Below are 12,711 nucleotides of genomic sequence, written 5' to 3'. Positions count from 1 at the left end.
GATGTACTTTCGCTTTGAGTTTTATTTTCATTTTCTGACCAATGAAAAATTGTATCCATAAATGTTCTTTATGGGTCATCTTGATGAGGGTTGCTGGTGCTGGAGCCGAGCCCAGCTGACATCTGCATAAAGGCAGATAACCTCTTGGACTGGTGGTCCCCAGTCAAACACGGAGACATTAACATTCATAGTCACTGAGTGGGAATTTGGTGATGTCCAGTCGCTTTTTGTTGTGCAGCAATAAGTTTTAGAAACACAGAAATTGTGCATGTTTTCTTCCTTGTCACTCAGGCACCTGGGTGATTATTTGGTTTATTGCACTCCCACAAACATGTACATGTCCTGTTTATGGCCCAGCTGTGCAAAGAGCAAGTTCTGTTCAATAATTAAAAAACAAAACAAAACTGAAATAACTTGGTTGCACTTCACCCAATGACTTCTTGCCCCATTGCCACCTTTATGAGGTTGGGAAAAAAAATCACATCAAACTTATAATTCCTTGAAAATGATTCTAAGCAGAAATAAGTGTTTTGCAGTCACTGTAAATATGCATAGCTTAATGTAAAATGTAACAAATGACAATTTCTGTCACAAAATATTTCCACGTGTTTCGTATAAATATAGAATTTGTACAAATTTGTGATTGAAGGCCAACAAGTAACAAGCCACTCCTCCGACTGATCAATGCAGCAACTTTCACTGAAATACAATACAATCACTATCCTTCATATTCTCAGCTGACTCATGAGGTTCGTGAGCGAGCTAATGCTCTCCTTCAGCTTAGAGTCTTCCTCCTTCCCCAGTGACACACCAGCCAGGCGCATGGACCCGCTCGACCCCAGAAGGCACGGTAAGCTGAAGAACACCTCTGCTCCTATGCCGCTCCAGCCCTAGACAAACCGTGCACATGAATCACCCATTAAATAGCTCTCATTTGAACACACTTAAGATATTAAGCACACATTGTGGGCCTACATATAAAGAAATATTCGCACAGTTAACTCTCCAAAATACTCCCTGGTGAGGTGTTCTGCGCATGTCCCACCAGCAGGAGGCCTCGGGGATGACCCAAGAAACACTGGAGAGACTGTCTCCTGGCTTGCCAGGGAATGCGTTGGGATCCCCTTGGAAGAGCTGGAAGAAGTGGCTGGGGAGAAGGAAGTCTGGGCTTCCCTGCTAAAGCTAATGCTAATGCCCCCACGACCCAGATAAGCCATGGAGAATATATGATGAAATTGTATGATATCTTAACATTCCACTTTTTTTTTTTAATAAGCAACATTGACATTGGGTAACAATCAAATCCATTTATAATTTCAAATTTAGTGTGACAATTTGAACTATGTATTTATTTTTTTATGATGTCTTGTCACATTTAAATTGGATTGTTTTTACTTACTCTCTTCCAAAATTTTTACTTAATGCGTTTAACTTCGTTCTCAGAATATATAGCGGAACAATGAAAAACATGCAACAGGCCACAAATGGCCACCAGCACAGCAAGGACATCCCTGCTCGAGGAAGGTTAATGTGTGCGCCCTTTTACCCCATAAAAGGGACCAGAGAGGTTGATTATAAAACAAAGATTTCTCAGTTGTGGTGCTGGTGGTGAGAGTATGTGTTTTTAGCATAATGTGTCACCTGGGCAAGAGTGGTAATGGAGTGGACTTTCTTCGTATCTGTTAGGATGCTGTTTGTGATGTCAGCAATAGATAAACCGACAGACCATGAACGCTGACCTCGATTCTTCATGATATCAAAGGCTCTGGAGGAACACAACACAGGCATGTCAATTATTCAACTATTTTCAAAAGTCCTTTCTTGAATACCATGCTGGAATGAAATTAATAACTGAGGATCTAACCTGCTGAGCAGTGGTTTGGTGGACTCCGATCCTGGGATTTCCAGCCCCTTTTTGGAGCCCGGCTCATTGTTACTCATGACAGGGACTGTGTGACAACGTGCTGATAAGTTAGTTTCAATGGGAAGCAGGACAAAACTAGCAGGTAGAGCAGCATAGCTGGTTAAGTCAATACAAGTGAACTCACGCCAAGAATCAAAAGCATGCAAACAGCTCACTGAGTGTTTCACATTCACCTTTATTGTCCGAGTGCTCTCCAATGACCCAGGCTTGTTTGTGAGTATTCAAGGAAATATCCAGAATGTGACCAAGACGCTCAGAGTCCAGATTACAGCCTGCCCCGATGACTTGTGTTGGCGGGAGGCCGCTCTGTCGCCATGCAATGTGGGTCATCACGTCCACTGGAGAGAAGGTTGAAAGACAACAAGATGACATTTTGGACAGTCTCAATCTATTGAATTAATTTGGCCCTTCGTTCGCCCTTAATTAAAGAATACGTTTATTTCCATAGTTGTTGTTTGCAGCGGTGTAGAACAGTACTACCTCATCAAGAGAGCTGTACCTAATATTCTGCTCACACCGATAAAATATTACACAGCTCTTTGTTTGCAACTACAGGATGTATGAGAACAGTTTGAGTATGACTGGGCCACCAGTGCACAAAGCAAGGTCCTTTAAATGAAATGCGTCCAACGCTTTTGCTGTGGAAGAGCTTGTACAGATCCCTGACCTCAACCCAATCGAGCACCTCTGACATGAACTACAACTGGCCCTCTCACCCTACATCAGTAAACTCCAAGCACACAAACTGCCCTTTCTTGCTCAAGAGCAGTAGATGTAAGAATTTCCTAATGTCCCAAAAACATTGTCGACAACAGTCAGCGGGGGATCCACTCACCTGGCTGAGAAGCGATGATCATGACCGCGCTGGGGTTGAGATGCGCCAACTTTGGAATGATCCCTCTGAACAAGTCGACGTTTGTTTGGACCACGCTTACGTACGACTGATCGCCACTCCATGCATTGGCGGTCACCACGATGACCCTGGAGCCCCTGGAGGCAGACAAATCTGACAAGAGCGGAGTCAGAATGTCAAAAATGGCTGCTGTGTTGCAGACGGAAAGCACCAAGCAGATGAAGAATGTGGGGAATTCCTTGCCAGCACAATTCCTCTATGTAAATGGAATATAATCAAGTTATTTAGTGCAGGGGTATTTTGTGCTCAAGGGCCAAACTGACTTTGAAAACACAGATACTTCAGGTCATTTGTCCATGAGGTAAAAGGAAAAACTGTATAAAGTATATTATTTTTCTGAATGAATAATAGGATTCTTGATCATGTATGTAATTGGTGAGGCAAATTATAGAACAGAGTTTGCCTGCCCCTGGTTTAGTGTGTACATTTTGTGTGGCTGCGTGAAGAACTACATACCTCTGGAAACTTCCACCTTTGGCAGCCTGAATATCTCCAGATCTGTGCTGCCACCCTTAGTGGAACTCTCAGCAACATCAATGAAGACAAGTTTATCAACTTTACACTGCAGGAGAACAGAAGAAGGGATGAACTGTCTCTTTGAATCAATTCAAATGTATGACAGGAAGGACGGTGACTGCGCAAAACTCCTCGTCATCAGTAAACTATTATGACCTCATAGAACCATGATTCGCTGGGCTGATGCAAACTTCTGGACTGTTGACAAAAAGTTAACGAAAGGTTTGCTGCAGTCTCCTTTCAGCATCGTGGAAGATGTGACATTAAGCCCCTTAGGCATAGTTTCATTTGTAATGATGAACAATTGATTTTTTTTCTATTTTACTGTGACAACTCATCCATTTTAAGATGCTGTAGATGCTGTGTCACTAACTTCTCCCTTTCTCCCCCCTTGTAGCCGCATTGTTAGACTAGTTTGGGAATTTGCATTATAGTTAGGTTTGACTTTTTTTGCTGTTGTTGTTTTTTTTAGTTTTGATGAGCTTTCAGAGCAAGTTTGTTTTATTTTATTAGTTTTTGGGGGGGGGGGGTGAGGGGTCTTTTTTTTTTTTTTAGTTTTGCTATACAGTATTTTTTATAAATGTGTATTTCTTGTGGGCAAGACTTAAAACGAAATCAAGGTACGTATTGTGTGTTCAAATGCAAAAATATATACTCTAAAACCATTTACATCAAAACAAGCATTTTCAAATCAAATACACTACTGGTTAACAGTCTTTGAAGTACATTAAGTGGGAAGTTCAAAAAGGGGGAACATAATGTACAAATGCCACACTTGAAAACCAGAGAGGAGATTGAAACCCAGAAACGTGCTAACATCATTCTCTACCATTGTGACTTAAATGTTGAAAATAAATTCATATATCTGTTCCTTTATCTTGATCAGTGCCAAAATGTAACGGTCCTTCTTCGGCTTACACAGCTTTGGGAAAATTAGGTTTTGTGTACTTCTAATGGTGTTTGTGCGTACACTTTTGCATGGTACTTAATTAACTTGAAAACCTTTGCCAAAATGCTCATCACTGCAGCCATTCCCAGATCCCCTCCTCCGATAACAGAGACTTTGTGGACCGGCTGATCGTGGTGTCTGACAGTACCTGAAATTGAAAAAAGGAAAAGGCTGTTGAATGGCAAGTGGTTAGCATAAACAGAGCAGTTTCAAGTGACATACTTTCATTGATCTGGAGATTATTGACAAACGCCAGGAGCTCCTGTGGATCTTTCTGTCCTGTGATGGTAGAGGACAGGGGGGGATCCTCTTGAAACTTGGAAATCATCTCCTCCAGAAGCTGTATTACTGATGACTTGGGCTGCATCGGGGAAAGAGCTCATGAGATCAAGTCACGCTGAACATTTACAGACAAGAACAACATACGTGATCCCAGTTGTGCAACATGGGCAGATAGATGCGTCCTCGGGCGTCCACGTGTTTGCCCTCCCTGATCATCATGTCTGATGTGGGCCTGAGGAGGCAAATGGGAGGAGTGACTGGGAAAGAGTCCATCAGCCACAGCTGGATGGGGAAGTTGTAGGAGCGTCCTAGGAGAGGATATGACATTGATGTGCTTCATCACACAACAAGCAACCAGACGTTCTCAAATATAAATCTTACCTTCATACTTGACTGGAAGGTTGCCATTCAATTTGAGGAGCTCTTTCTGGGAGCCATCGTTGAATGCTGCATTATGAAACAAAGGTTAGTGGGACATTGCAGTCCCTGTGTACATGTGTGTGTGTGAGTGTGAGAGAGAGTAGTGCACATGCAGAAAACTCACTATATCTGCCTACAGTAGGGATCATCCCAGGAAAGGTGCTCTCAATTTTGTCCAACTCTTCGAGAGCAACATCGTGGAACTTGTACTGAAGTTAGACACATGTGCAGATAGAATCAATTCAATTGTTTCTTCTTCCTATTGGCTGTTATCAGATTTAATCTTGTTTGTTTTGGCGCTTGTGTTGTGCTTCCTCTGGCCTGGCTCAGGTGAGGCAGCATGACTAGGGTGATAGAGCGGTTGTCTCTCAATCCAAAAGTTGCGAGTTGCATCCCGGGGCACCTGTGACCCTGAGCAAGATTGTCTGGAGTGTACCTGCCTTTCACCTAGAGTCAGCTGTAGAGGTGTGCCTCCTTAAAGGCTGAAGAACCACTTCGTCCCCTCCTGATTTCTGTGTTGTTTGCATATTTATCTCAAACAAAGTTTTCAGTTAATCTCAAACCAATTTTAATGTCACACAGAGACAACCCAAGGAAATACAAAATGCAGTTTCTAAATGCCAATTTAATTTGAGGCACGAAAAATAAAATCAAAACCTACTCTTCCCTCTGTGAAAAAGTAATTGCTCCCTGAACCTACTAATGAGTTGTGCCACTCTTGACAGCAATAAGTGAAATCAAGCGTTTGTGATAATTGGTGGAGTCTTTCACATCGCTGTGGAGGAATTTTGGCCCACTCTTCTTCACAGAATTGCTTCTACTCTGCCATACTGGAGGGTTTTCTCGCATGAACTGCAACTGCAAGATCTAAGAGCGCTTGTATTTGAGGGTGCAAACTGATGATCAGACTTTCTCCTTCAGGATTTTCCGGGAGACAGCAGAATTCATTGTCCCATCAAGCAATAACTTTTTTTCCTAATTTCTTCTTGAACTTCTTTGGATCGCGGCATGATGAGTTTGTTTCTTAAGATCTTGTAGCCAACTTCACTTTTTCTGACAGATTCTATTGACGTGATTTCTTGATTCAACAAATGTGGTGCAAGGGTGTTGCCTTTGAAATTGAACTAAACTGTCGTTAGTCACAGTTACTTTGTGATTTTCAAAGGGTGGGTTACCTTTTCATATACAGGGAGCTAGTTTGGGATTTTTTGGTGCCTTAATCAATTAAATTGGCATTTAGAAACTACATGTTTGGATTTCCTTGGGTTGTCTCTGTGTGATATTAAAATTCATTTGATGAATGAAACATTTGTGTGTGATAAATATACAAAGAACACAGAAATCAGGAAGGGGCTAAATACTTTTTCACAGCACTGTATTTAGGATGGATGGGTGGGTGGGTCGATGGATAGATAGCCAGATATGTTTAAGCGCTACAAACGTGTGAAAATGAGTTTAGCTATTTTTATTTGTGTCGTAATTTAGTACGGGTGTACTAGATGACCAACGACAGAACCACCTGCGTTAGCATTCAAGTGAATGTTAAAGGAATCAGGTATTGTTAAATCTTCTTGGGAAATCTAACACAGAATACATAAAATACATTGTTTTCAAAATGATCCAACGCTTCCGTGTTAATTTAGGAAAGACTGAGTCACGGAACTGGTAGAGCCAGTTGACAGCGGTAAACTTATGTGATGAGGCTGTGCTTGCCGGCCGGCAATTTACATCGTAGGTCATAGTTTTACTATCAAAGTCCCATATTTTGGAGGGCGTTTATGACTCACCTTGGATATGACCCGCTGTATTTTCTCCGATCGGAGGTCCATCTATGGAATGATTTCGTTTACAGAGAGCTCCCTCTAGGTTCTTGCTTCCTGATAAACTTCACTAACTTCCGCAAACGTCCTCGAGTAGCTAAGGTAATATCAAGCACCTCCCCTCTCCTAGTCAAGTACGGTGGCTCGTGACGAACATATTGATCTTGCTTCTTGACATTTATTGCGAATAAAGTTAGGAAAATGTTTGACAGCTATAAAAATGTCGGCTCTGGACTTCTTGTGTGGACTTTAAATCTCCACCCCGCTTTTGCATAGGTAAGTTTGTAAATACATTGTTTTTTTTCCTATCATGTTTTGACAGCAGGCATAAAATTACTGTACCCCAATTTCGTGACAGTCTTGACGAACTACCTTATTTTCTGTCAAATTATTACTGTATATATGTTTTATGTTCAATAAACAAACAAACAAACAAACTCCATTTTCTCACATCAATGTCTTCATACTCCAGTCATCTATTTAAGCAGCACTTGAATGTTGTAAGGGTCTTAGGTGAGCTGGAGCATATCCCAGTTGACATTGGGATAGATTCGGGGTACACTCTTAACTGATTACCATGCAGGGCACACAAAGTGAAACCACCGTTGACACCAAAATTCACATATAGGAACAATTATGGAATCTTTAAAGTAACCCATCATGCATATTTTTGGACCTGTTTATAACTAGTCCACCTCGTCTTTACACATCAAATTTTGAGAAGACACGACTCTTCAAGCCCCACCTGTTTCGAAATCTTTTACAAACAATCGTTACACGTTTTGTGTATTACCAATCCAAATTATGTGAAATACGGTCGATGATTCAAAAAGAGGTATCGCAGGCATTGTATGCCAGCTTTCAACAAAAACACGTTCACGCTCAAATGTTACTTTTTAAACAATTTCTTCTTTTTTTTTAAAATGACTCTACTTTTGATGGAAGGAAATAAATAATGGGGAGAAATAAGGGGGGAATGCCACATGTATCTAACACCAGAGACATCTGTGCATATTTTGCTTTTACAAGTTATTTCTTGATTGACTTTAACCAAAATCATGTATCCTTCAAGGTCCTTTCCTGTTTCAATGTCATGATCACTTCTTTCAGTGTTGGTAAAAACAAGAGGAGAAAAGTGAAAATAACGGTGTGCCAGTGTGCTTTACATGAAGTAATATCAAAAGCAATGTCCTATTGCCAGGCAACTGGAGTCTTTCTTGTCCGTTACAATAATTTCAAGTGATTCAGTTCATTTTTTTCCTCTTGGTATTCATCCCTTTCATCGCCTCTTGCTCTTTTCTCTCCTCCTCCAAATCTTCTTGCACAGCCAATTTTAGACTAAGACAGGCAAGACAAAAAAAAATGACAGTCAGTAAAGGCAGCTCAAAGGATGGAAAATGCAAAATCAAAGTAATCCATTTAGTTACCTCTTTGCTTCTTCTTTCTGCATATCTCGCCAGCTGCTCTCCATGAATTTGAGAGCATAATCACTTTCCTCTTTGTATCTGTGTGGGATAGTTTAAAAAGGAAAAAAAGAATAAATATAAGCATACGATCATTCACATGATAGAATAATACAGAAGGATATTAGCAACCCATACTTGGTTCGGTCATAACCAAAGATTTCCTTGATGTGTTTGGAAACCTCTGCCTGCTGATCATCTCCATCATCGATAAAGTCATCCATTTCGGAATCATACTCGTCTTCCTCTTCATATTTTCTCTTGTATGCTATAGTGATGGGTGGTAGAGTTGTACCTAGATAATAGATGAAGAAAAAGGAATCAAGTACGGATGTTATAATAAAGTAGTGTTTACTGATCGAACTTGAAATGCATTGTCGGCAAGAACATACTGCATCTCACCGGGCATCCAATTAATTGTACACATTCTCTATACCTGCAGTTGGACTATCGATTATTTGTAGTTTTTAAAATTTTTAATAGCTTTCATAACTCAAAGTGCGACCTTGATTACACGTAGAGATACAATGATGAATCAAATAATTGACAGCTAATCAATTCTTAAATTCATCGATAATTACATTGGATTAATGGTTTAGAAACTTTAATTTAAAATTGTCCAGATCCTCAAAATTTCCGCCTCTCAACAGTAAATATTCTCAGATTTCCTCCATTTGCCCTCCATGAAAGCAGATTCGTTATCTTTGGATTGATTTAAAATAAAACATTTACAAACAATGTGCTTTTATTTTGATCAATATTTATGCTATTTGATGACATGTTGCAGATCAAGCGAGTAACTGAATCATAATCAATTTACATTTGTACATTTTCTGCACTGCCAGAAAAAAAAAGTTTAAAACAAATTTAAAAAACCCTAATATTTACCACTTACCAATGCAAAATGAATGATAACTACAGTCAAGTCTTGTTTATATTTTACCTGGTGGTCTGTTCAAAGGTCTGGTTGGCCCTTCTGGTCTACGGCACATGCCGGGTCTTTGTGATATGCCTGGCCGAGGGGGAAAACCTGGTCTGGCTCCACTGACATTTTTGGATGAGATGGTCTCAGACACCACAGTGCACTTGGGTCTCCCAGGTCCTGATCCAAAGCTGCCTGAGGGTTGTGGTCCTCCGCTAGGAGCTCGACCTGGTCCGATGGCTGGTCCTCCGCTAGAGGTTCGACCCTGTACAAAACCCGGTGGCCGGCCCCCTCTACTAGCAAGGTGAGGCTGTAAGCCACGCCCACTAGCCTTTGGCTGCGGTGTTACCCCTGGCCTTGCCTGAGGTTGGTTCCCTTCTTTAGGACGGCCACTTGACGAAGGTCTGACTGTGGAATGACCACTTGATTTTACTGCAGAACTGCTTGCACACCTCGGTGGTCCTCCCGTTCCGAAAACTGGCCGCTCCTGCTTTGCTGAGCTACCCTGAGTAGGTCTGTTTTTTTGTGGGTTGCTATTTGAAGGCTTGAGTTCTCTGACAGATGTAGCATGAGGCTTGGACTGAGGTATGCCTGAAGGTCTTCCTTGAAAAGATAAGGTGCTGTCTTTTTTTAATCGAAGGTCACTGGAAATGCTAGATGCATGACTAGATGAAGGCTTAGGGACCCCCTTTTTGGCTGGAACCTGAGAAGTGGCTTTCGAAGTAATTGGGATCTTGGGTCTTTCTCTTTCTCTCTCACCACTGGTGACCTTCGAAGGTGTTGCTACAGACTTTTTCACTATCCCATTGGACTGATTTGGCCTTTCTGATAAACTCCTTGACGGGTTATAATTCTTTGTCTCTTTTTCAGACACCTTTTTTCTCACGGTATTAGAACTAGACTGAGGCTTGTGTTCCTTCTCTGTCTTCAAAGTTTTGTTGCGGCTCTTTGCTCTGCGTTCCATCTCGAGCTCCTTTAACTCTTCGGCTGTGCGGAGCTTTTCTTCCTTCACCACTTTTGCTTTTAGCTCGACTGGCTCATACTGCTTCTTCTCAGCCAATTTGAGCAAGTCTGCAAAGTTCATGCTGGATGCGGCAGGCTTGGGAGCACTGCTTGGTTTTTTAGGAGAAGCTCTGGAGCCACTACTGCTTCCACCAAAACCTGAGTCTTTGCCGGGTCTTAGAGGTTCTGGATCTTGATCGGGCTCAGAATCTGTCTGCTCATACTCATAATTGTCTTCATCATCCTCTGGGTTAACTGAGTAATTTCTAAATTTTTCTTCACTCTCATTTTTTTCCCTCTCAATTTCCTGCTTTGACCTCCTCTTCTTTGGAACATCCACCACTGGGATGCCGTTGTAACCTCTGAAATTGTCCTTCGTTCTGGACGCCATGGCTCTCGCTTTACGATCAGACTTCAGCTCAACCCTTTTTGCCAGAAGGTCCTCCTTCTGTTTCTTCAATTCATTTTCTGAAAACATACAGTACATAAATGTAATCATTAAAACAACATTAAAACATTTTCAGCATGACGTCTCTGATCCACTGGTGAAAGGACACTTTGATCCTCTCCTCTTTCATCTATAACTGCTTCAGACAACAAAGTATATGCAGAAAAGTGGTGAAGATTGCACGACTGTCTGTGTCCTATGTGTTGTGTTATTTTTGTTATTTTGACTTCAAAATGGCGCCGCGTGAGTGGCTGCCTTTCCAGCAGCTCCTATATTTTGTTGTTCTACTTCTTCCTTTCATAACTTTGCTGCTGCGAATCGGGAATTTCTCCATTGCGAGACTAATAAAGGTTTTCTTATCTTATCTTAATTCACAATGTATGCAAAACAACTTGCATTTCTTACCTTTGATTCTGGTCTCATTTTGTCGCTTCTTCAGCAGTGCCTGCACAGCAGCAGGATTTACCCCTTTTGATTTCGGGTCCCTTTTAGGGGGACCAGCTTGTAAACTATACCTTTTCTGTTGAGAAAAAGAGGATAACAAAAAATAATTAGAAAGAATCTTCTCCGGTCAGCATCTGACACGGAAACAGGCTACTAGCTGAAGTCAAGTGAAAGTCAGCAATGTGAACATTTTATTCTTATCCCATAAGTTCAGTCCAAACCTAAATTAAGTTACAAGGTTTTTTTGTACAGCTAATAAATCCTCCAGAATAGCCGCTGAATCAACAACTCAAGACTTGCATATAATATTAAGAGCCTTTTTATTATCCCCAAAACAACATACAGAAAGTTCACCGGCCCAAAAGGGATGTGTAACTCCTGTTTATCGCACACTCTGAGTTAAGGTTGGTCCAGTTACAACTTTAAAAGTTGAAACGTCACATGATGGCCCCTGCTTTCAGTTATTATCAAGTTGAACGTTAACCTGCAAATTGATGGATGACATAAGGGGCGGGAGTAGTGACAGACACATATTCACGTACACTGGGGTGACAAGACACATATTCAAGTACAGTGGGACCTAAGAGTACAAACGCTCCACGTGACGTACAATTTGAAATACGGCCAAAATCTTTAGTGGAAAATACCCCTCAAGTTGTTGTAAAACAGGTTATGTCGAAAAATAAGATGCACATGGAGGATTAGTAATGCTGTTTATTTTTCTTTATTGTTTTTAGCTTGAGAATAGACTGTCTATGGTCTGTTTATGCGTGCATGACAATAAATTGCGTGAACATTACTTCGTGAATACATGGTATTTTAATCGTCGTATTCACAGTAACCATATACGTGCTCAGACAGGTGAACGTTCACAACAAGTTTGCTAATGCTCCATTCGGAAACTCATTGGCAGCCAAGATGAGGTGGCATTTGTGTGCCCACGCGATCGGACACGAAAGCCTACTTTTCTCGAAATTCAACACAAGATCTTTGCTCATTTTACTTACCTGTACGCTGCCGCCGCCCTGATTTTGAGTGGCGATTGACAGCACGTTGTCAAAGTCCATCATTTTAGCAGCATATAGTATCAGCTGTCTTTTTCGATGGCCAAAACTCCAACACTGGGGAGATTGATGTTAGCGTTCCCAACAGCTCACACAGCTGTCACACTGGATTTGGCGTGATACACGTAAACGCTACGTATGTCTTATTAGAAATTTATTTAGTCAACTTTGTGGCAAACAGTGATGTGCAAAACTACTTTGCGTCCCGAGCCTATGCTAGCAATGAGAAGCAAAGTTAGCTAAGCCTACGTCAGGGGTAACCAAGAAGCTTTGGATGTGAGCAGGCCGATACATAAGACTATTAGAAGCACTTCAGTCAAATTCAGTAATTCTGAAATAAACCATAAATAACTCAAAACACATTAGGCGACTGGTGTTTGGTCGACGATTGCGAAGGGAAATATCAAAGAACTCGAAGGCAATTCTGCGGAAATGACATGCTCAATGAGACGTACTTCCGTGTTTGAAATCGCCATGAATTCGAAAGATAACGGGATGTCATTTCAATTACATTATTTTTTTTATTTTCACAATTCAGTGTTAC

At 41.2% G+C, this 12,711-nt stretch overlaps 2 protein-coding genes across 2 annotated transcripts; both read right to left on the bottom strand.

The window, feature by feature from the left end:
• Positions 1-271: 271 nt before the first annotated feature.
• uevld (UEV and lactate/malate dehyrogenase domains) lies at positions 272-6,916 on the bottom strand. Its single transcript, XM_086109018.1, has 12 exons — positions 6,792-6,916; positions 5,129-5,213; positions 4,966-5,031; positions 4,729-4,892; positions 4,525-4,663; positions 4,356-4,450; positions 3,294-3,399; positions 2,760-2,930; positions 2,098-2,262; positions 1,865-1,949; positions 1,642-1,765; positions 272-890 (listed from the first exon to the last, which is right to left on the bottom strand). The coding sequence occupies exons 1-12, from the start codon at positions 6,831-6,833 to the stop codon at positions 726-728; spliced, it is 1,407 nt and encodes a 468-aa protein (XP_085965144.1). The 5' UTR covers positions 6,834-6,916; the 3' UTR covers positions 272-725.
• A 346-nt stretch (positions 6,917-7,262) lies between these two features.
• spty2d1 (SPT2 chromatin protein domain containing 1) lies at positions 7,263-12,590 on the bottom strand. The gene is made up of 6 exons (XM_086110132.1): positions 12,111-12,590; positions 11,065-11,179; positions 9,231-10,679; positions 8,426-8,582; positions 8,252-8,329; positions 7,263-8,162 (listed from the first exon to the last, which is right to left on the bottom strand). Exons 1-6 carry the CDS (start codon positions 12,171-12,173, stop codon positions 8,069-8,071), a joined length of 1,956 nt encoding a protein of 651 aa, XP_085966258.1. The 5' UTR covers positions 12,174-12,590; the 3' UTR covers positions 7,263-8,068.
• Between the last annotated feature and the right edge of the window lie 121 nt (positions 12,591-12,711).

The sequence above is a fragment of the Hippocampus guttulatus genome, chromosome 4 (genome assembly GCF_054856545.1).
Source record: "Hippocampus guttulatus isolate MCC_2025c chromosome 4, RoL_Hgut_1.0, whole genome shotgun sequence".
NCBI lineage: Eukaryota > Metazoa > Chordata > Actinopteri > Syngnathiformes > Syngnathidae > Hippocampus > Hippocampus guttulatus.
The sequence above is the reverse complement of the archived record's forward strand: the minus strand, read 5'-3'. Positions and strand labels throughout refer to the sequence as shown.

Bases quoted from the DNA above. Each gene is read 5' to 3' on its own strand.
- uevld (XM_086109018.1), bottom strand. From the start codon at position 6,833: ATGGACCTCCGATCGGAGAAAATACAGCGGGTCATATCCAAG. The intron at 2,263-2,759 runs GTGAGTGGATCC...CCTTCTCTCCAG, and splicing joins GATCATCGCTTCTCAGCCAG to TGGACGTGATGACCCACATT. The intron at 1,766-1,864 runs GTTAGATCCTCA...GTGTTCCTCCAG, and splicing joins ACCAAACCACTGCTCAGCAG to AGCCTTTGATATCATGAAGA.
- spty2d1 (XM_086110132.1), bottom strand. From the start codon at position 12,173: ATGATGGACTTTGACAACGTGCTGTCAATCGCCACTCAAAATCAGGGC. The intron at 8,330-8,425 runs GTATGGGTTGCT...TATCCCACACAG, and splicing joins TTTGGTTATGACCGAACCAA to ATACAAAGAGGAAAGTGATT. The intron at 8,163-8,251 runs GTAACTAAATGG...TGCCTGTCTTAG, and splicing joins CAGAAAGAAGAAGCAAAGAG to TCTAAAATTGGCTGTGCAAG.